General features: G+C 38.1%; 1 protein-coding gene across 3 annotated transcripts in view; it reads left to right on the forward strand.

Moving 5' to 3' along the window:
* rai14 (retinoic acid induced 14) overlaps positions 1-24,201 on the forward strand; it is a 45,707-nt gene that overhangs the window by 4,296 nt on the left and 17,210 nt on the right. For all 3 annotated transcript variants that reach the window (XM_036588553.1, XM_036588551.1, XM_036588552.1), the window contains exons 3-5: positions 18,266-18,396; positions 21,781-21,869; positions 22,041-22,105. In XM_036588553.1, the coding sequence (XP_036444446.1) occupies positions 18,266-18,396; positions 21,781-21,869; positions 22,041-22,105 (285 nt within the window). The remainder of the gene's footprint in view (positions 1-18,265; positions 18,397-21,780; positions 21,870-22,040; positions 22,106-24,201) is intronic.

Here is a 24,201-nt window from a genome sequence, read left to right on the forward strand (position 1 = left end):
GGTGACCAAATCTTGTTACTTAAATACCTAGTTAAAATGATTTGTTTTATGTAGAATTTACTTTAAATAGATTGTTACAGTTTATTATTTAAAAACTAATCAAAATTCTTTGTGATGTGAAGTTAGTGTGTAGTTTTGGTTTCTAACCATTCAAAATATGTAATTGTTATAATGGTTATTCAATTATATGACAAGTGATTCCAGACTTAGTAATAGCAGTAATTATGATATTTTAGTCATTCACACCTTTACTCAGAAATATGGGGGAAACTGTGGTAAAATGGTTCATCTTTAGTCTTTAGCTGCAGAGTCATATTGTGTGGAACAGATTTTTCTTGTAGTGGTACCATAACAGCTTGGTTGCTGGGAAACAATCTAACAGGTTTAGAAATAAATCCACCCACGACACTGTTATCTAGATAGTGGTGTTACAAAACCTATGTATGTATGTCAAGCTGAGATCTGATTGGAGGATCTCTGATCTACTTTTGGTCATTGTGTCTGATGTCCTGTCTTTATAGAAAGGATTCTAAAAATATGACCTATGAACTATAAAGTAAAGACATAAACAATTTTAATCAGTTTTTTTGTTTCCTAAGTTTCAGCCAAAGTTCAGAATCTGTTACATGAAACTAAAATCAGTTTGAACCGCTTCTTAATAAGTCATCTTGGGAGCTATGGAATAAAATATTTCTTACAAAACAAATGCTGTGGTCTCAGTATAAAAACATACCATGGTTGAATCTGCATTGTTTATCCGCTTTGGTAAAGTGTCTGTCTTTGCCATCTTACCGTGCATTGACGATTAAAAGCCTCATTTTTGTGCTGTGTGGTCCAGGACATACTTTGGAAAAAGAATAATGAAGATCAAGAGAAAGGAAAATATCCTCTTGATTATATTTTAGGTTTTGTGTCAGTCCAAAATTGTTCAGGAATGTCTTTTAGGGCCAGATGTTCATTCTTGGGCAAAATGGGAGATTAGGAAAGCCAATGTAAATACTTGAGAGCAGACAGTCGCCAAGTACATCTTGTAATGCTAATTTTATTGTAGTGAATTTTACATGTTGCGTTCACATCAAGCATATATTACTACAACAAGAAAAGAGCTGTCTTTAGATCTGTTGCTATTTGGCAGCTTGTTGAAGTGGATCCTCTTCCAGTGTCTCAGCTTCTGGCACAGAGTGGTTTAGGATGGAGCTTCTCATGCCTAGTGCTTTGTGAAGTTAAAAACATGAATTTAAAATATGGTGAATTATAAATCTCTGTGGGCTGCATCCTGACCTGCATGTCTGAAATGGCCAGTAAGTGAGAAGTGTAGCTTCTGCACACATCTCAAATGCAGAGACTTTCCAGAATGTGTGTTTGGGTAGTAATATGAGAAGTGTTTATTTTGCTGTACATGAACTCTCTTGTGGGTCATGTGTCCAAAGAGTGTTTGCTGTGGTATTTGAGAGAATGTCTGAAAGCCTCAGCTTCTACTCAGTGGTTTTTACATGCTTCCATACCAGGTGCCAGACAGCAGCTGACAGGCATAGGAAATGTAGGAGAGTGACAGTACAGCCCAGACTCTCATTCATTTAGCTGTGAATTTGGAATCTGTTCAAATTGAAGAGAAGAAGCAGTTTCTAATCATTTTTATGTCCTTCTGTTACATTTTGTAATAAATTTTTAAGATGCTTAAGTAAACCTCTTTTTGTATGTGAGCAGTGGATTATTATTATTATTATTATTATTATTATTATTATTATTATTATTATTATGGGATATACTGCAAACTGTCAGACACTGCTGGAGTTTGATAAATATTACAAGTTATTCATTCTATTAGTATTGGTCCTTGGCTTGTTCTGAGGACCAGGCCTCAAGACCACAGCATTGTCTTGCATAGCTGACTGAGGGAGGTGGCACCACAAGAGTAAACAGAGTCTTGCCAAGGGGTCTAGTGTCCATGCTAGGCTAAAGGCTAAAGAGGCCAGCCATTGCTTTCATATCATCTTATGTTTGCTGCCTCAAAAAATGCGTTCTCAGATCATAGCTGATTATGTCAGGTGATTGAAGGAATGTTGCACTTTCATTTTCAGTTGAAACGTGACTGAAACATTCTTGACCTAGGCCTTTGTCTTGGTGGACAAACGTTAGCGTATTTATCAGTGTAAGTTTGTTGCGTTATCTGTACTCATTTGTGGCATACCAGTATAAAGGTTATCACATGGCTCAAACCTTAAAGAATTTTAACAAACATACCATCTGCTACTACGCAGTATGTTTGGCCAATAGATAGCGATGGATGCATTACTCACAATGTGCTTGTGTCTGAATACATGTTATGTTCCTGAATGCATATTATGTTATGCATACATTTATATTGCACTGACTGCAGTTAAATGTGAACAAGATCCTTTTTTTCTGGATTTTTAATCCAAGCTGCTAGGACATTTGTATTTTTTTAGGCCTAGTAATTTAGAAGGCAATCTTATTCAAATGAATGCACAAAATGATGCATTTAATGAGAAGATTAGAGGGTGTATTGGGTATACTGCTTCTGTGTTGTGCCTGGCATGAGCAATGGAGTGTTTAGCTCTGACATATTACCTTCTGAAGCTGCTGTTGAAGTTTGTGCAATGCAGGTTATGGTTGCAGAATGCGTGATATTTATAGAGAAACTTCTATTTTTAGAGTTGTTATTGTTTTATAGGGAACTTGTTACTTGCAGGCTTGAACTCTGAACTGTGTCTCTTTAACTTAATTGCCAATGGAATATAGAATTTGGAGCCCTAGTCGTTAAATTCTGCATTAATTAGAGTATTTTTCTATGCTTACCGCTGTGCCCTGTGCCCTCATAGTGTCTCTTCTAGACTCCCACCGGAATGCACATTGGATCTCATTGGGAATGCAATCATGTCCGCAGCAATTAATTAGTGCGCTTGCCCCAGTCTCCTCTTGCCTGTGTGCATCCCCCAGCACAGAAACATGCTCAAGGTATAGGTGTTAAACTGTCTGAATGAAGAGTAATTTTCCTCACTACACGAACCATAACTACATCCCTTAGGTCGTACAAGTCTTAGAACGTTTGTGGACAGTTTTTCAGGCCAAGTTCAGAAAGGTTTGCTGTGAGTTTACTCCATGTTTTAAAGAAGTAAAATTACCTCATCTGTAAGAAATGAGTGGGCCTAACAACTGAATATAGAAACAGTTCCTGCCTTGTGTGCAGGTTAACCTCAAATGGCAGAATCAAATAACTCTCTTTTTAGTATATACTTTGTGGCTTGAATTTGGATCCCTGTTGTTTTGCATGGCCAGAAGAGTCCACTGTGTCAGCTGCAAAGAACACAAATGTACCTCCTCCCACTCCTTCTCTGCTGCTAGGCCACAGCAGACTGGCTAGACACTAATTCCTCTCTATCCTTCGTCCTAGATTGACACCCTTTCTTGCATTGCCTTTCGCTGCTTAGACCTTGAAGGGAATGGACCCTTGCTTTGACCATTTAAAAACATGTCGGCGCTCTCTCAAACCGGGTTATGCGTGTGTCATAAATAGCTGCTTCTATTGACAGGGCCAGGTGTGTGTAAATTTTCTTGCATGTCGGCCAACATCAGGATCATTACTGAAAATAATATTAGAAATATTAACCTGTCAAAGATCACATCTCTGCAGGGCTTATGTGACTGAACTGTTTGAAAAACTGTCGATCTTTTCATAGCCAGTCAGTCACATTACACTAATTTTTTAAAGATTTTTCAGTTTTTGGGATATAAATAGTATAATTTAGAGTAATTTGATGAGAAATGGTGCATTGTAAAGAAAAATACTGAAGCATGTTTCCTTATAGTGGTAGTGGCAGGAACCAGAGGTCACAATGTATACAACGCAAATAATACCCATTTAATTTTTTTTAATTTGCTAGCGCAAACAGCCAGTGACACCAGGGGTTTGTGTAAATGTGCAAATGTGATTTAAACGCTTATCTTTGAACAATGTCAGACCACATATCTGTAGGCATTTCAGCAATTTATTATCTGAAACATTTTTTTAAATAATCTATGGAATTCCTGTTTAAACTAAAAGCCCCTGGAAACCATTCAAAATGAATCTGGCAGCTGAATGGTAAAGTGGATGAGAATGGGCACAGCAGGTTTTTTGCGAAGAGAATCTGTGTGTGTGTGTGTGTGTGTGTGTGTGTGTGTGTGTGTGTGTGTGTGTGTGTGTGTGTGTGTGTGTGTGCGTGCGTGCGTGCCCTGTCCCAGCTGCCCAGCCCTGAGGGATTAACAAGGGCCCGTCCCAACACGCCCATCCCCTCAACCCCCGGCTCTAGAGTTCATGTGTGCTCCAGATTATACAGTACATCCTCTTGCTTAATGCAGCTGTCTAGATCACCAACTCTAAACTCCCCTGCATGTGGTTGGGGGGAGATGCAGAACTCAGATAAGTTGAAGAGTTCCACCTGTATCTTCTCACTGACCTAATACGTGCTGTAAACTGGTCAGACTGATGACTACTTGACCGCAGCAATAGGTTATGTCCAGATGATATCATCGGAACTGTTGTCCTTTGCTTATTTAATGAGGGCGGTCTTGATGATAAATGTGAAAATAAATCAGCCATCCCTGCCTCCCTCTGTACTGGTTCAAACTCCAGGAATGAAGTAATGGTGCAGGCAGTTGATCTGAGATAAGGAAGCTGGCGCACAGGAAATGATAACGAAACTAAAACTAAGCAAAGAGGTCATACATCAAACTCGTGTGCTTGCAGAGACTTTTAAAACAACTTCAGTGGCAATGTAAATAAAGTTCCATCAAAGCACATTATCTGGTTCTGCAACTTGTTGCATTTCACTTGTAATCGTTGTTTAAATTGTTTAAGTGAGCATAGAGTTTATTATGTAATTTTACAAGTGCTCAATGTGAATCTCCTCCAGCTGTACGGACGACAACAACGCGATAGTCAAATTCATCCCATACTCGATTGAGCATTGTCGGGTGTCACTGTACTCATGGCTCTTCCAGTGCGATTTCGGAGATCATCCAGTGTTGTGGAACCAATGTTGAACTCTCTGAGCTGTTGGAGGTTCACTGCCCACGAAAATCACGTTGCACAGTTATGACTGATTCACTCTTATTGAAGTGGAGAGCACAAAACGTTTTCTGCCCGGGGGTCGCCGTCTCCTCACAGACTGAAGGGAGCCATCCTCCAGAGTCAGAAACTCTATGACCCCCTCTTTCAATTAGTATGTGATTGGTTCCTAGGCGCCTCACGGTTGTAAAAAATATGCTTTGAAAATCAGACGAATCTTTTTGAATCACCGTGTGTGTGTGTGTGTGTGTGTGTATGTATGTATGTATGTATGTATATATATATATATGTATATATATATATGTAGTATATATGTATATATATATATATATATATATATATATATATATATATATATAATATACTGTATTGAGCTACACTAACATTATGTAACGCTAGTAACTAGTCCTTAGTTAGAAATGTTTTTTTCCTTCTCCTGTAAAGTTACCAAGGTTTTCTTCCAAAACTATATTTTAACAAATATTTTACTATCTGAGGATACCAATATGATTTCAATGTTATTGTGCACCTCTAGCATTTACTGTGGAATTTCTCATTTAACATCCAACATTGAAATATATAGTAGTCTTTCCATCAGTCTCTATGTTTTGCTGTTTTATGTGAAAAGGCTATCTTGTAAGCTATTTTCTGCACTGTTTGGAAGGTAGACCTACACAGACTGTGCTCAGGTTTCAGAAGAATGTGAAGTAGAGTCCAATGTATGCTAACAGAAAATCTATTTTTAGTTTCCATTCCTTTGCCTTTACAGGCATAAACTCAGTGTTTGATTGTGACCCATGCAGTCTCTGTGACTGCACCACATTGCCTGTAAAACAATCCTCATCACTCTTCAGCACTGTGCTGTATAACATCTCCCTGAGTGCTCCTGCTCACTGCTAAGACAAATCATCTGTGAAGCCCATCAAAGGGTTTTAGAGCATGGCCTTAGGAGGAGAATGGACAGAGTCCAAGTTTAAGCGCACAAAACGTCCTAGCATTCTTTTTGAGAGGGTCAGTACGGTGGAATGTGATGATGGATGTTCAAAGCTAGATTAAGCTGTCTGCTGCATAGTTTCTATTTTTGTAACCCATGCATGTGGAGTCTTGCCTGAAATCAGTCTGATGGCATTTGTTTGTTAATCTTTATATCTACCCAAACTAATGTAAATTCCTTGGTGTTTCGGAATAGTTTAAACAGTTTCTCTTGTTATTTTCTGAGAAAAGATGCATTGTTTTCAGACATGATTCATATGGTCTTCATTAGGAAATACTGGAAGTCATAACTACACTGTTATGTCACAGGACCTCAACTATTTGCCCCTCATTTTACTCAAACACAGTTGTGGGAAAAAGGTTTGTGAACTCTTTGGAATGTTCTAGGTTTCTGCGTGAATTTGTTCTAAAAGGTGACCTAATTTTCATCAAAGTTATAATGATAACTAGACAATCTCATTTAACAAACAACATGCACAACAGTTTAAGTTGCTGTATCTTTATTGAACAAATCGTTTAAACAATCAGAATCATTTATGGAAAAAATATGTGGACCTCCAGGATAATGAGCGCTTGAAAAAAAGGGTAATTGGAGTCAGGTGTTTCGGTTCGTTCAGGAGTGGTTTTACTTACTCTGACATAAAAAAAAAAATGGATATCTGATCTTCAAAACAGATTTCAGTCTGCAGTCTGGTTTGACCAAGCTAGATTTTAGAGTACCTCAGAAGAAAAGCTGAAGAAAACAAACCACAGCTCTTCAAAACTTTTGAAGTTTGAAATTTCCTGAGGACCACCTACATTCTCCATAGCTTTTCTGAGGGGAATAAAAGATCTGCACAGATGAGACAGTAGTTGAGCTTTTCACTGTCAACGGCATTATGTTTGGTAAAAATCAAACAAATCAAACACTGAACACACATCTCAACTGTGAAGCATGGTGGAGGGAGTGTAATTGTGTGAGGCTGCTTTACTGCTCACTGAGGCCTGTTTCACACATACTTCGGCTGTGTCTGGTGAGCGGTGCAAAACATCTTGATTTTCATTTCAGCGCCCATGTTAGCGGCTACACAGCCTAGTGTGTAGAGCGGCAATGCATCCCAGACATGCCAGATACATCACAGAAACTTTGTTGCATCTGTAGAATACGCTTTGAGCCTGTTTTCCATAAACACATGATATATAATGAAATAATTTATGAAAGCAAATGAAAGCAAAACACAACATGAATAAAAACATCACAACTTGAGTTCTGCAATTTATAGCCACTATCAAACTGAATAGTAGCTGAATACTTAGAGCTGCTTGGACATTTTCCAGTAGATCAGGCATGAAATGATTACCAAATCATAGAACTAACAAGAGAAAGCAAAGGCAATCTGCTCTTTAATGAATTATCTTTGTAATAAGCAAACATAGTACAAAGTAACTGATTTCACTGTTTAGAAAGAAAGGTGGCTCTAAAACATGGTTAGAAGTGGTGATAGTTTCCCATGTAGGCCTGCTGTACTGTTCCAAAGCTGTATATATGAATGGCATCACGCTGCCACGTCAGTCGTGTCCTCGTGTTCTTCTCAGAGAGAGGAAAACGCATATTTTAGAATAGCCAAGTCAAAGTCTTGACCTCAGTCCCATTGAAATGCTGTGGTTCAATCTGAAGCAGTTCAACTAAGGCATTCCCAAAAATATACATGAACTGAAAGTTTTGCATAGAAAAATGGGCCAAAATACCTCCTAACCACTGCAGAGGACCGATCAGCATCTACAGAAAGCATCTGGTCGAGTTTACTGCCAATAAAGGCTCCAGTGGTTACTAAATATAAATGCTTACATTTTTTTTTTTCTCATCTATGACCTTAATTGTTTAAACAGTTTGTTCCATTAAGGTACAGTAACATGTTCTGTGTGTTGTCTGTTAAATAGGGCTGGTTTATTTATTTGTACGACTTGAATGAGCATGATCACATTTTAGAAGCCAGTTAAACAGAAATCCAACCAGTTCTACAGGGCTCTCTAATATTTGCTATGCATTGCAGTGGAAGTACATGACAGTTCTTCAGAAAACTATTGAGCACTGCATAGTCAGCCATTAAACAGTTTTACATCTTGACTATCAGAAGGGACAAAGTGCATTCAATTCCTGGCAAAGCCGTATGCATCACATAATGACTGCATGTGTGAAGTATTACGTTATATGTGCTTGAGCACAATGATATAATAGCTGGTCCAATATGTGGTACCATAGTAGCTTTGCATAGAGCTTTCTGCAGAGCTTTCTGGGCTAACATGAACTGTACATGGACTTGTGTTTTGTGTAGTATGAGTAGCAGTAGGGAAGATGGGGGATGGGGGGCATAGTGGCAGAGTTTAAGCCCTGATCAACGCTGCGGGTAAAAGCATGACAAAGGGCCAGAGTGGTTTTAACAGCTGTTGTTTGTCTGCACAGACCAGCATAAATCTGGGCTAAGGCTTTTGCCAGGCCTTCCCAGCAGGTCTGTAGGATTCTCCTTTGTGCATAGCCGTACTCTAGAGACAGAAGTCATGCACAAAGCATTGAGAGGTAATACGGAGTGCACAATTTCTGCCTCTCTGTTTCCTTCCTGCCATTTCTAGTTTTCTGGGATTTCCACTGATATGCCACATGGCTGAAAATCTATTAATGAGATTAAGGGAGATTATAGCCTTAGCATACTTTCACCCAGAGGAAGTGGCATTGCTGGGAAGAGGCTTGTAAGACAAATATTCCTTTCTGTCATATTTATTCATGTTGGATAGTGCTATATACTGTAGATTACACTGTACATTAGTGTAATGTATGCAGTGTTTAAGGTTTGTGTGTTTTCTTTTTGAGTTTTGAGTGCCTTACTTGCCACTTAGTATTAAAGGAGACATTTTTCTCTTTTTTTTTTCCAGTTTAATATAATACCCTGTGCTCTTTGAAAGGCCACTGTGAAGAGCAGAAAAAAGCACCTACATTTGGTCATTATTTGTTTGATCTTTTACCTTGTCGTTTACTTCCCTGTGAAGATGGGGTCATTTTCTGGATGCTGATTTTTGTATATTAATGATCACTGCTGTCACTGGCTGTCTCAGTGGCAGGGGCAGCGCAGAGGGTATGGACACTATGCTTAGGTGGAGAGCACAACAATGGCTGCAGCGATGTAGAGAGACTATACAAAAATGAGTTTTTCAGCTTGGTAACACTGCGAGACAAATCATGGCACTAAATCATGAGCATATGGCAGCTGGGCATGTCGTTAGGCTGCAGTGTTTAAAGGTGCCATAGAATTCTTTTATACAGTACTTTAAGTTGTTCTCTGATGTCGTAGAAGGTATGTGACCTTTCGTTGGGGCAAAAAATGCCCAGATGTGGTTTTATGCTCCCATTTACAACCCTGTGATTTGGCCCTAGAATGAAACAAGCAGTTTTCCCTTTTTTGGCAGGCTCATGAATAATTTGATGAGCTCTGCTCCAGTTTGCTGGTTTACAGCGAGGCACTGTGATGGCTCACAGCCGCAACATGTTCAAATACACACAGGCATGAACATAAACGAACCTCTGTCTAAATAAGGTCTGTTGTGATGCCATTTATTTAGCTATGCAACTTACTTGGAGCTTGCTAATAACTAACATTACCTATATTAGCTACTTGCTTTCAGTCTGAACAACACAAAGTACATGGCTACGTACAGGTTGCTGTTGAGTTTGTGATGCAAAGTTAAAACTGCCCCTCTCGTTAGCCTCTTCAGTGTCAAACGCTGAGCGAAGCTGCTCGATGTAGTCCAAGGTTTGAGAAACTGTCCGGAGTGAGATGTGCAGAGCAAGTTAACAACTTTGAATTAAAGATTTTGTTAAAGATTTTGGAGCTGAAGTTGGCTTCTTATTTCCCATGATTATTTCCAATCCACTTTAAATGGTGCTGCTGTTACTTTCTGGAGCTGTATATTCTGGTGCCTGTACAAGCTGTAGCATTTAACGTGGAGCGAACATTCACTTAAGAACCTGGCGAATAGGAAGCCAACTTCAGCCTTGTTTTAGGATGAACCCCCGTGCTCATTGACAGTTCAGTTCCTTGAGATGGGAATGAAAAGTGCCAATTTCCCACAGCCTGGAATGGTACATAAACACAGACATTTTAAGATCAAAATACATTTATGTAACAAATTCTTAACTTTGGTTGTTAATTAGATTTTGACTCCTTCGGGAAAGATTTAAATGTAAAGCCTATCTCTGAATATGATTGGAGTCTGGGAGCTTAGCTATGTGTTAGACTTACTCTAGTGAGAACAGATTATGGTTCAATTAGCCCACAGAAAGCCTGTTGGCATAAATGAAACTGAATCTGCTGAATCAGTCACTAACACAGAAACTTAATATTTGCAATATGTGACATTGCATCCCTGTTTTTTACTATCTTGTTGATCAGAGACATTTGTGCATGAAAGGCAGCTATGACTGTGAAGGTATGAAGGCTGGATTAGTGGGTGTGTTTGTTCAAGTCAGTGGTGGGGCGATATGATTCAGAATCAAGCAGCAAATCCTTACAGCCTGTAAAATTACAGGGAATACAGGGAAATTACAGACTTCACATTTCACGATTTGTCATATCTTAGTTACAATGAAAAAGTGATATAAATGTTAAGCTTTAAGAAAAAGGCAGTTGTCCACTAGGTCTCCTTAATTCTGTTGCTAATAATGTACTGGCCTCAGAGACAAGCATTCTAGCTGTCTGTTCTCAGTAGTACTTCATTCAGTTGTTGGAAGCTGTCCTTTTTCCCAGTACCAAGAAAATATGTTGATTTAAGAGGAACTAGGCTGGTTTGTTCCATGTTTTACCCCCAAAGCCATTCATCATGAAGCAAGCAACAACAAGAAGTCATTATCTTCAGTCACTCCAGTCCCAGTGTTGGTGTGTTTGTGCTCACCAGTTCACATAAAATGTATTGCCATCCCTGGAATTGAGTTTGGCTGCAGTCATGTGCAGAAGGAACACTCCAGTTAGCACATTAAGCAGTGCCAGACTTGAACAGAGGCTTGTGTGATAGGAGGTCAGAGCCCAGTCCTTTCTCAAGGTGTACTACCTCAGCCTTTGAATATGAGAAGCGATTAGTTTGAAAGCCAGGCAGTCTACCAGCTGGTTCACATGAGATATTGTGGTGCATGAGTACTTGAGCCACTTGGCCTGTGCTCAGGAGTAGGCAACTTGAACTCTTGCTGCACAAATGCATTTTTGTTAAGCACAAATCTCATCCTTATGTACAGATGAAAACGTATCCAATCATGATACATTTAGAAGCTTTTCTGAATGTTAAGTGTATATAAAAGGGTCAGTGATAGGGTTGCACTGATATGGATACCGTATCAGCAGTGGCACGTATACTGACACTTTAACACATTGCTGGGGACACCAATACCAGTGTTTTCTAGAAAGGAGGTAGTAACGGGTAAAATACTTGTTGGAGTTATTCCTAAGCTATTGGTTTCAACAGTGTATCACAAATATAATGTATAAAACTCTTATGGGAGCCCCTTGCCTGAATGACTGAGACAGGCATCTTTCAGTAATCACTCATTTCCTGCTGTGTTGTCTGTTACAGTTTGAGTTATTGTCCGTCCAGGTTATTGTTAAGGGAGTGAACTTGAGACATATAGAAGGAACGGGTTGTCTTTAGTCTTGGTTTAGCCAATAGCATAGCATAGCCTGGCCTGCGTGGCTTGTGGTATACTTCCATCGGTCAGCTGCTTCACACAGCAGCGTTGTATCAGTGCATCCTTTGTCAGTGACGTAACTTGCATTTTTTTGCATCAGTTATTTTCCCAGTTATAATACCTCCTTCATGTGAATACATTTTCAGTGTGTTAAAATAATTCAATTTCGCTGTTAATGCTTCTTAAAAGTACAAAGACTAGTTAAAAAATATTTTCTTTAGTAGTCTAACTTAAAATATATATTTATATTTATATATATATATATATATATATATATATATATATATAAATTTTTTTTTATTTTATTAATATGTGGTAGTGCTGCCTAACTTCTTATGTGTATTAAAATTTATGTAAAAATACTTAATAATTAATTTATACGATTATAAACGTAGTGAAACAAGAATCAAATAAATTCTTACTGATACAGAAATGCACATACCCTTTTAAACTTTTTTTAATTATAGTTTTGAAAGCCTTTTGTCATATACCTGTAAATTATATGGGTAATGGGAAAAAGATCTTAAACTACTACAATTATAAACTGTCTTTTTGCTGTCACAGAAGAAAATGAGCCACTACTGACTCAGCATGGCAGCTCGCCCACTCTGATGAGCTGAGGGATGAGCCAGGCAAATGCAATCACGTTTATCCTTCTAGAAGGAGCCATAGCCGTTGCTTCTAGCACTACAGCAGATCTACTGCCTTCTGATGTAGAATCCATTGTTTACAGAAGTAAACTTGGTTAATGCAGGTCTTTAGAGTACTGCAGATTACTGGTTTTCAAGTCAAATCAAGTAGTCTGGCATTCCTCAATATAGCTTGTGTACATTGGAATGAAATGTCGTTCTTCAGGCCCCATGGTGCAACACACAACAGAAGCAAATTATACAGGACTGCATGGAGTACAGATACAGTGTGAAAAGAGTGCACAGTGTCCAATAAATATACCAGACAGTTCATATACAGAACATCAAATACACAAGACACTAAATACTAGACAGGACAACAAAACAATATGTACGATTTTTTTTTTTTTATGCAGAATATATCTATTCAAATGGGTTCTGTAGTCTGGTTTGACACTGACAGTGATGCTTGGTTTATCCATGGTAATGCTTTTAGAAGTTGTGCTTGGGGATGAGTCAAAGTTGTAGAATTTTTGAATGATCAAAGTTTAAAAAATTAAATGATAAGTTAGATTTTTTTGATATTCAAATTAGCTTCTCCTTGACCTTATACATTTTCATATTGAAGAACTTTAAGATATCTGCGTCTTGTGTTTTGTTTAGTCCAAAAAAAGAAGCATAGAAAGACTACTACAACCATCTAAAGGCTACCACATACCAGGAGAGAAGCACTGCACGTGTGGAGTGTTGCAGAAATATACCAATAAACAGGAACAGATTAAAACTTTCAGCAGCAGTTTTATAATTGACATTTGACATCCACTAACTAATAAACTCACTTTTCCAACTAAAAACTATGAGGTGAATTATGATGTGACTAGGCTAGTAACATTAGTTGAGGGATGAAAACAGGCTTTAACATTTTGTGTTTACATTTAAAAACTTGGTTGATAACTTTATAATAGTAAATTTTATCCCCATTTCCTCTGCTATGAATTTGTGGTCTGGGTCTGGATATAATGTACTAGTACAGCAATAGTAAGATGCTAAGTGCCATCATGGTCTCTGGAGTCATCTGCCTTTATTTAAATTTTATTTATTTATTTATTTATTTATTTATTTATTTATTTATTTATTTTCCATTTGTTGTATTGCTTATGTAGAAATTCTGCTCACCTTTGTAATGTTCTTAATTATTTCTGTAATAAAGACATTCTCTCCTTTGACATCCCACTTTGTAAACAAATGGTGGAAATGATATTCTGTCATATTTGAAAGGTGTGTGTGTGTGTGTGTGTGTGTGTGTGAGCCGAATTCTGAAGGCTTTTAGGTTTATACCTCGCGGCTGCTTGGTTTATACTACTCACCCTGGTCGTCTTGTGTTGCTTAAATATTGCTCTGTTGAGGAAGAATTCAATCAGATAGCAGTTAAGTGTTTACAATAACACATGGGTGGGGATTGTTTGTTACATGTTTCCTGACCCCTCATGTGTTTTAAGTCTCAGCTCTCTTCCTGATAAAGTTAAGTGTTGCTGTTTCTGGCTGGATTACAACATACTGTACTTTATGGAGCCTTGTAGAATGGATTTGGATTCAGTGTTATATAAAGACTTTAATATTTTTAGCTCCTAGGTTAGAACTGGCCAATTATGGGATATTTGGAGATATTTTTGCAGGAACGAGTAATGATCTCTTTTCTCTAAGGGATAGGGCCTGTAAACAATCTGCAATGCACCATTACTTTAGAAGTCCTGTCAGTTGATGAAGGCTACCTTTTGGAAGGTGTGCATAGAGCACTTTTTCAGAAATGCCAGAATGCACTGCATCTTTCATGCACTGGCACACCGAAGCAGCACACAGTGCCTAGCTGCTGTGTGTTTGTTTGCAGACTGGTTAGCAATTGAATGTAATGCAGAATCTCACAACAAGCTTTCAGTGAATTTTTCTCCATGCTGTATGTACTACTGTTTTTCATCACGATACGGTACATTTTCAAAACAAAATTAGAAAAGAAATGCTGCCATAAATTCAACACACATTTTTGTATTTAATTATCTTTTGGTAATTCCCAAAATGTGTTTTTCCACTCTAAAAGTCAAGTGCTTGTTGAAAGGACAACTGGCGCAAGTCATTTTCTTAGACACAAAATAAAGAAAAGTGCAATAGCTGTATAAAAGAAAACAGTGTATACTAGCAAGGCCATGTCAATATTAAATGAATTGAGCATTACAAGTTCATTTATGATACGATCTTGTGTTTGTATATAAAGTGTGGTCTCTAACCTTTTGACTGAAATGAGTGGGCCACAACAGAAAATTCCCTCTGTCACACCAGCAAACAATAGAATCTACATCTGAATAGAGGTGGACTCTACAAATGAATAGAGGTTTCTCCACATGGCTGAAGTTGGCTTAATATTTACCAGCTTCTTATTAGAATTTTCTGTTTCACTTTACATGGGGCAGCAGTAACATGTAACTCCTGCTCCATATAAGGTGAAACAGAAAATTCTATGAGATGTTGGAGAATTTGAATAAGAAGCTGACTTACTTTGGCTTTGTGCTTTCTCCTTGTCCCGGTAACTGGCACGTTTAGTTGTTGTCTTCACAAATGAGTTAGCATATTTGAGGTGGTAGCACAGGTATCTGATCCTCCCATTAAGCAGTATCAGCACACTGCCACTCATTCTGCTGTGTCCGTTATTGCACTTGACTGAGAAATCTCACCATTTTAAATGTGTATCGTGACACCCTATTGGACATCTCTCAGCTCTTACTGAAGATCAGATATGTTGGCATATTGTAGGTATGAGCCTAGAAATTAACATTTTTTTTTCCTGTATGGAATAAATGTCTAGTTCTATCTGAAATGCTGTTCTCTTCAACAGATCTTACAGACTTAAATTTAAAAAACTTAAAATTCTGCGACTGCACATATTCCAAATCACAAAGGACTGCGGTGCTTGTTTCGGACAGATGACACCCTAAGTTGCTTAACTATGTTATACAGTCTACATACAGTTCTAAATCTTACACATCCAAGGCATTTGGTCAAGATTTAAGGTGAGAGAGGTTACAGCTTTCATATCTGTGAAAATAAGCTTATTCAAATGAATTGCAAGGAAAGGTCATGTGAAGTTATGTGCAGCTGGACTTGTAATACAAGTGATAAAGCAGCAGTAACAGAGGAATAAAGCACTACAGTAGTGTTGTCCATATCATGCAGCATTAATTAACTTTTGATTCATGTTGCTCTTTTAGTACTGATCAGTCTGCATACTTAGCTCTACATTTTATTAAAAAAGAGCTATAAGAGCTAGAAAATCAATAATCCAGATGTGTTGGTTACATTTGAAGAGAATTTTCCATGCTTAGAACACTGACTGACCCCTAACTATGAACTGTGACCTGTAAGCATAGAAGTTTTGACACACTATTTTTTCAGTAGTAGATGAACTGAGTTTCAGCTGCACCAGCTGATTGTGGACAGTAGGTCAGAGAGAAGCAGTTTACAAATATAGCACTCAGTTTTCCATAGTCTGTCAGTAGGCCGTGTAGTGTTGCAGTGCATTCCGAAAATAGTGACAGACTCAAGCAAGGACCTCCGCGTTTTGTCTGCTGACCTCTGTGGTCTTTCCTGCTTCTGCTATAAACACTGCCTTTCCTCAGCTCACAGTCTAAATTGAAACCCTGAGCAAGAGAGCAGTGTCCTCTAGTAATATCCAAAGTTAGATTTCCTAATTCATTTCATGCTGTTGCATCTTCTGTGTTTAAAATTGCCTAAAGACCCCCATGTTTGTAATAAATAAATCCTGTAATAAAAATAAGTATAGCAAGCATAACGTCAAAAAATCCAAAATAGGTGTTCAACCAAAAAAAGCAACTAACAAAAATATTAATACACTGTGTCTCCAATATATGATAAGAATCAAATCTTTGTCAGCATGTTGTTCTCAATATATGTTTTCATATTCTTAGCAGCATGCTGATTTTATATATAGTATATTTTTATTCTAGGAGCAGCATGCTGACTAGTTTATCTCATAAATGGTTATTGCAGTGCACAGGGAAAATACTTTGACCCCAGTTGACTCTGTGGCCTTCTCAAGTTGTTCTGCATTCTCAAGCATGGCACCTCTTTAGCCTTCAGCATTACAGTGTTGTTCTACTTTACTTTTTGCCTTCCAGTTCCACTCCATGAGTTGGTTTTATTAGTTCTGCGTGACAGTCAAGCATTAATTAATTTGTAAGATTGGAGAGTACTTATGGACCTATCACTTAATTTTAAGAATTTGTATGGTGGAGGATTTGATAGTTTGTGACTTTGCATGAAGCTTAGTACAAAACTTTCTTTGAAACTCACCAAATATGCAAATCCATTGGTGTGCTGAGACAAATATGTCTGGCTTGAGTGATTTTGTAACACCAGGTAATTGTAATACCCACTGATTTCAATGATTGTCCTCCAGTGGTAGTAGTCATAAATAATCTGTAACAGCTGTCTGGATGGCCTGTCTTCAGCACTTCAGTAAACACTTGATGTCAGTCAGTAGTAGGTCCCAGCTGATGCATGGGTTGCCCAATAATATTGCCCAATGAGGGCTCGTGTAGTATTGGTGAAAATTCTGTCGATGAAGCGTGAATAGTGTGTTGGCTTGTTTGTCCTGATTAAAACGAATCTGTGTGACCGCTCAGTTAGTGCACTGCATTAGAACAAGTGGGAATGCATCAAAGCAAACCCTGATTCTGACCAAATAAGCAGAGTGAGACCCTGAAGAAGATTATCATTTTGCTTCTAAGCAAACTCATGGTTCATTTAAAGTATGAATGCAATACAGACCAACGATGTCTACACGGACAAAACACCAAATGAACCGCCATCTTCTTTCTACAAATTGAGTTACTGTGGGTAACAGCCCGCAGTGACTGTAAAAACTCATTCACCAATAGTTTAAAAACGCTTTTATTGGTTGATTTCATGTAAACCATAGGGAGACATTAGTATTCCCACACACTAACATAATTGAACTTGTAAAAATGTTGGTTAAATTGACATTACTACATTACTACCAAAGCCATCTCTGTGGTCCGGTGTACATTTTTAGGATGTCCTCAAGTCACAGCGTAAGGTTTCAGACATCAAATAAAACAGCTTTGGGTCTCGGAGACAACACTGGGTCTCAGGTAAAATCACGTGTCAGTTCTCATACATCAGGTGAAATGGCTTCATAGAAAAAGGCATCAGGCGAAGCTAAGTGGGCTCAGACGGTAAAGTTTGTGCGACGGTCACAATTCTGTTTTTAGTTAGACTTGCTTTGTTAGACTTTTTTTGTTAAAATCAGTACTTTGAACTAAACTGTTGTGTATGCTCCTTTATTTTTATAAAGATTAAGCTATCAGTGTGCTCCCTTGTCTTTCAGTGCCACAGGCTGTCAAATAAAAATCAAACCCGTTAACAGTGGGTAATTTCCTCTCAGTTACCAGATAAGAGGACTCTTGTCTCTGGCACTGGCCAACATGCATGTGTGTTATCTTTTCTGGGTTCTAAATGGGTAAATAGAAACTCTGTTTTCAAACTGTTTAATTTGATAATTGCATTATGGTTCACAATCATATTTGACAATTCAATTTACAACTAACTGCCATATTATTTATATCCATATTATCAGTTATCAAAATTTTTAGCTTCTTAAAATCTGTCAGTCACAGTTTCTTTTCATGGACTGTTCTCAGTAGTGTTTGTCCCATTTGTCATGTTCCCGCGGTCAGTTATTGCATCACCCACTTACACCGAAAGTTCTTGATTTATCAGCTTTATAAGGATGTGATTGTAATGAGACTTGACTCCTGCATTTCTTGCCCTCAGGCTCATGAATGGAGCAAGAATGATGAGCGTCTCCTCAGTGCTGTGGAGCATGGAGAAACAGAAAAGGTCGCCTCTCTCCTATCAAAGAAAGGAGCCAGTGCCACAAAACTGGACAGCGAGGGCAAGTCTGCGTGAGTACTGGGATGACGTGCCTATTGATCCATGCACATTATCGTGCACTGTAGTCACGAATCTCAACTTTAGCTCGTCAGCATTCCTAATGGATGTTTTTGTATTGATTCACCTAGAAGCTGTGTCCAGAGTAAGCACATTTTAAAGGAGAATGCTTTATAAATTCTAATCAGTGCGTACATTTAGCAGTGAAACTGAAAGTTGAAACCCTGGATAAACATCAGCATTGCTCCTGTATTTAATGCTGTGTTTTGTTCAGCTGTTGATTGCTTGCAGGCGAGGATGCTCACACTTTGTAATCTGATTTCAAATGCATTTTCCATTTAGCGCCTTTTGCTAATGTCTAAAGCCCTTCTGGGTGCCCAGAATGTGCAGAGCGAAATGAGAACAAGTCTGTAAAAGACTGACGTTAGAATTTTCTCCATTGTTTCAGATGTGGAGACCAATTTTACACTGGGTTACTTTTAAATCATAGATTGCTTTCTTTTTTTCAGCCTTCATTTTGAAAGACATGTTTCTTTCCATGTATTTATGTAGCTGCACTGACTTATTGTGAATGTTTTCTTTGTGCTCTAGTACTCACTGACCTTACTGTTCAACAGTACTGTGTTATAGCACTGTGCAAAAGTCAAAGATCACTGCTCATTTGTTTAATTTCCTTTTTAAACAACCTTTAAGTACAGATTATTCTACAATTTTTAGCCATGGGGATAAAAAGCAGAAGACTCAACAGCTAAATATAATATTTAAGGCTGTTATGAGTGTTGAAGTTTTAGCTGATGACTAATTATCGTATAAATTATTGCGATCAATGATTTGATGGTCTTTTCTTGTTCATCGTTGCAACTATTATAATACAGGCCTAAAGAGGGCACTGGCTGATTAGTCATTGGCTGTTAGTATACATGCTAAAACATTAGCTACATAGCTAACAACAAACAGACATCACTCAGCGCTGCCTCTAAACATGTTACACTGCCAAAAAGATTTTTTTTGTTTTTAGTTTCATGATGTGTCTCTTACTGCTTTATTTTATTCACATTTATTTGCCTCAGCCCTCACAAATTTTCCAATTGAACATTACAGTCAGTAATTGTGATCATCTCAAATAATTGCGATTAGGTGATTATAATTATGATGGACCAAATAATTTAAATTTTCAGTATTCTTTGTCTCCACTCTTTGCCTTTTATTACAGCTTCCATTCTTTTCAGGAGATTTGCCATAAGCTTTTCAAAGAAATCTGCAGAGATATTTTTCCACACGCTAAAGTTTAGTCTTAGAAGTTGGTTGCATTTTCTGCTTCTTGCTGTTCAAGAAATCTCAAACGCATGAAGTATAGTTGATGTGTAGACTCTAGGGTAGCCAGAACATTGTTCTAACAATAACAGGAAGCTGCATGTTTTCCTTTTCTCAGTAACGGCTTCTTGACAGCTTCACATTCTTTCATACCCATAGTGATGTCTTCTCACAGTGGAAGGATTAAACGCTTGTGGATTTTTTCAGAGCTGATGCAAAAGTGGAACTTGATTTTTTCCCTTATCTCTCAAAGCTTTACTGCTTATCTGATGGTAGCATGTTTGGTGATCTACCAGATTTTGCCAGGTTGTTTGGAGACCTATTTTAGAACTTTAGTTTTGAAAATTTCTGCTTCCTTGGACTTTCCCCTTTCTTATGCAAGTTGATTTTTTATATATATATATATATAAAATCTTCTCCAAAATATCTCCTGAAAAATAAATAACTTGAAAAATAAAATGTTTTCCAGTTTTGACTGAAAATTATAGAAACGAAGGGTGGTCTCTAACTTTTGCACAGTGCTGTATATTAAATTGTCCCTTAATGTACATAATATACAATTTTTTCACTTCAGTTCATGGTACTTTATCATGTGTGGTTCCAGCCTCAGACAAATAGAGAAAGACCCCCTGGGCTGACCTCTTTACTACAGATGCAGTGCAATCGGACACTGCTGACCTGAATTAGTCCCCAGCACTTTGTCTTCATTCAGCTGACTTTGAGCGGAAGCACTGTCATAAGTTCACAATAACCCTTTATCTGAACATATGAAGAGGCCATTGTGTTGGATCTCTGGAGGCTTCATAAGCTACAGGGGTGCATACAGGCCACAGACTTGCATCGCATTCCTGAACTATCGTAATCACAAAAAGCATGTCTAATTTGTGGAAGATAAAGACTGGACTGGATATCTATTCCACTGACATTCACTTTGAAAAGGTCTGATTTTAGAAAATGTTATCAGATTTTTATTTAATTGATTGGATTAACATAAATTAGTGGAATTGCTTGATGCTCTTGCATAAATACCTTGCAGGAAGGTTTACAGAGAATATTACACATGCCTCGTGTTTAAACTTATTCCTCTAGTGAATAACATTCCGATCGTATCTGAGGGAAAATAAACACAGAGACAGATACGGAGACACTATTCAGGAATCTCAGATATCTATAAATAAAACTGGGTTCTGGTCCAAAAATCAAGCTTAGCTCAGTGCCCTAAAAGAGAGAAATTTTTTTTTTTTTTTTTCTCCCCTGCTTTATATTGGCTGCTGTATATTGTCTTGATTGTCCTGGATTGACCTTTCCGTAGCAGGAACATGGCATATCTTATGCACTGTACTGTAGAAAATCATTACAGAATCATAAACAGCTCCAGTATTGTCCTTAGAGGCTTATTGCAACTGAGAGGGATAGTCTGATTCAACTTTCATTCAAGTTTGCCCTTGCTTTATTATTGTAGTGCCTCTGAGACTTTCGAGCCACTGTGTTCACCAGTAGTAATTAGTGATGAGATTGAGTTGACAGAATTCAATAAAAGCAATTCACTGAAGTATCTAGAGAGCACTGCTAATGTAAGTCTGCATCACGACTAAACCTGCAGGACTTGGTAAGAAAGATCATTATGGCTGGTTTCCCATGGGCCAGGAATTCCAAAAATTCAGGAAATGTAAAAAAAAGAGTATGCACTTTATGCATTGGTGACTGACAAATATATTGACTTAATTATTAAGTGTCCTCATACTTTTTCTCTATAGCCTCCAGCAGTACTGCACGTTGCTTCAGTGTGTTTCGTGCATGCCTCATCCGTGAAAGTGAAAAACGGATTGACCTAGTGCTGCGCATTGGCCCTTGTGTTTATACACCAGTGAACATGGTTCTGCCTTTGCCCTTAAGGGATCATTCATGCATCCAATACATGTTGGTGGCCTACCTTTTAAAGCACATGACCAATTTAACCCAAATACACTATAATGTGTTTATGTAGTTAAACTCAATTTACACCACACCTTGAAGTCCTATTGAAAATCATGTACAGTCTTTTCGGACTGTAACTGTCTGTGTTTGTGTCTTCTTTCCTTCAGTCTGCATGTAGCAGCCACTCGGGGTCAGGCAGAGTGCCTAGCTGTCATCCTGGCCCATGGAGCTGACATTTCTGTAGTGGACGCTTCAGGTTAGACTCTGGGGTGCTACTTTTCATGCTTGTTTCCTGTGTTGTGTAGTGCTTTGAGTCCAAAACATATTTTTTTTAATAGCTTTCTCATACATACCTCACTGTTTAAGTCATTTAAATCATGTTAAATGTTATTCTTTGGGAGAATTTACTTTTTTCTGTTTGCTCTAGGTTCTAGTGCTTTACACCTTGCTGCCAAAAACAACCATCAGGATTGTGCCAAAAAATTGATACAGGTAAGGTAGTGTTACATATTTAACGCTGAATCCTAAGAAAGCTTATATTGCTTTGCTGTTCTAGCAGGAAATTATATGATTTACTGTGTCAACATGGTAAAAAGGCCATTTTTGTTTGTTCATGAATTTATTTATCTATTTATTTATCTTACCATTGTTAACTTATTTTCCTAGTTTGTGCCTTCAAACCTTCTATAGTAGTGCAGGATGAATCTCAGCTGCTGAAGTGCTGCATGTTGCTGTGATTAAAAACTGCAGTTGTAGCGCTTATTTGGCCAGCTCCTTTTGTAGTTTGGAACTACAGCATGGATAAGCTCTATACACACCTGAGCTTTGTAGCTGATAAGTCTGTGCTCAAAATGTCTGATTGCCTGTCATAGGTTCTGTTGCCATTGTCACTACCATAGTGTGAAAACATACGAAGTGCTAACGATTAGCATATTATTCTCCTTTATTTTCAGTAGTATATTGGTGCACTGTTCAGGTCTTTTTGGAGTGAATGTTTTTCTGATCACACTCTGAAACACCAGTTCTGTCAGCCCCTGTGTGAGCTGTGTTGTGTAGGCTTTGCATGGTTAACTCAGCGTGGGCTGTTTGGTGTGGATCTTGTGAAAATTTGAACAGCCCACGCTGCCTTCCAACACACCTGGTGGCTCCTGTGAGTGTGTGACCATGTCTCCCACACTGCTCCAGTCAGCCCTTCTCTACTCTTGCTGCCTCTGTCGGAGCTGCAGAGATTAAAAATCCATTCTGCTCATGGCTACTCGCTCTTCCCTACTCTGATGAGTTCATATCACTTGTAGTTATATGTGATTCATTTTTCTGGTTACTGGGGCTGCATTTTGGATAAATTACCAAATGGGAATTTTATTACTACATATTGTAATTTTGATACACCTTGCAATTTATTAAAATACGTTAGTAAACATCTGATGTGAGTTGGTTAATATTGGGCCTGTGTTGTTTTTGAGGAAAAAAAATACAGTACCCTGCAAAAGTCAGAGACCAACATTCATTTAATTTCCTGTCAAATGGCAATTAAGTACAAGTTAATGATTTTCTGGAGGTATTTATGAGGAGAGTCAATATAAGATGATCCACTTGCATACGCAAAGGAAAAGAAAAGAAATGGAAAAAAAGATGCAGAGAAAATGGGACTCTTAACCATTCAAGACCTGGTAGACTGAAACTGTCACTATCAGAAAAAACAGTTCTTAAAGCTTTCATCTTTGAGAGAGAAGAGAAAATCAAGCTCCACTCTTGCTTCAGATCAGAAAAAAATTCAAAGATGTTTGTCCATCCCTCCTCTGTTTGAAGACAATGCTATGGGTCTGAAGGGATGTGTAGCTGTCAAGAAGCTGTTACTGACAAAAAGAAACGGACAAAAAAGAAGAGCATTTACAAATCAAACAAAGCTGCTGGTGTTCTCAGGCCTTATTCGCACATACTGTGTCTGCATGGCGTGAGCGATGTGGAAAGTCATGCTTTTCATTTCGGCACCCGTGTTAACTGGTCAGTGCTTTCAAACAGGCTGTGTGTGTGAAACAGCAGAGATTCCCAGATGCCACACTAAAGCGGTGCAGTATTTAGAGAGTAGACCCGGCACCAATTTCTTTCCGCACACTGTGTGTGTCACACAGCAAAGTAAATCAAGAAAATCAGTGAAAATTAAAAACAAAACCGTATACAACATTAAAAACTCTTAATGATGAAATACTAGTTAAACATTCTGTGCTGCAAACAGATTTCCCAGTTGTTCTACCAGGCTTGAACATTTTGCCTAATCACAAGTCAGAATCCTGTTGAGAACAAACAAATACACCATTTACTTTCAGAAATTATATTTTTGTTGAGCAGAGTGACCGATGTGACCATTTATCTGTGTGGAAAAAGGAATGTCTGTATAACTTTCTCGCTGCTCCACTCCACAGCACAAACTCTGTATATATGAAAGGCCAGCACGTTCGAGCTGCAGCACTCACGCTGCCACGTCGCTCATGCCACGAAGAGGTAGCATGTGTGAATAAAGCCTCAGTTTTCCCAGCCCAGAGTCCAGAAATGCAACAAACTTTACTAAACTTTGGAGGAGTGGAAAA

The sequence above is a fragment of the Colossoma macropomum genome, unplaced genomic scaffold, assembly GCF_904425465.1.
Source record: "Colossoma macropomum unplaced genomic scaffold, Colossoma_macropomum, whole genome shotgun sequence".
Lineage (NCBI taxonomy): Eukaryota > Metazoa > Chordata > Actinopteri > Characiformes > Serrasalmidae > Colossoma > Colossoma macropomum.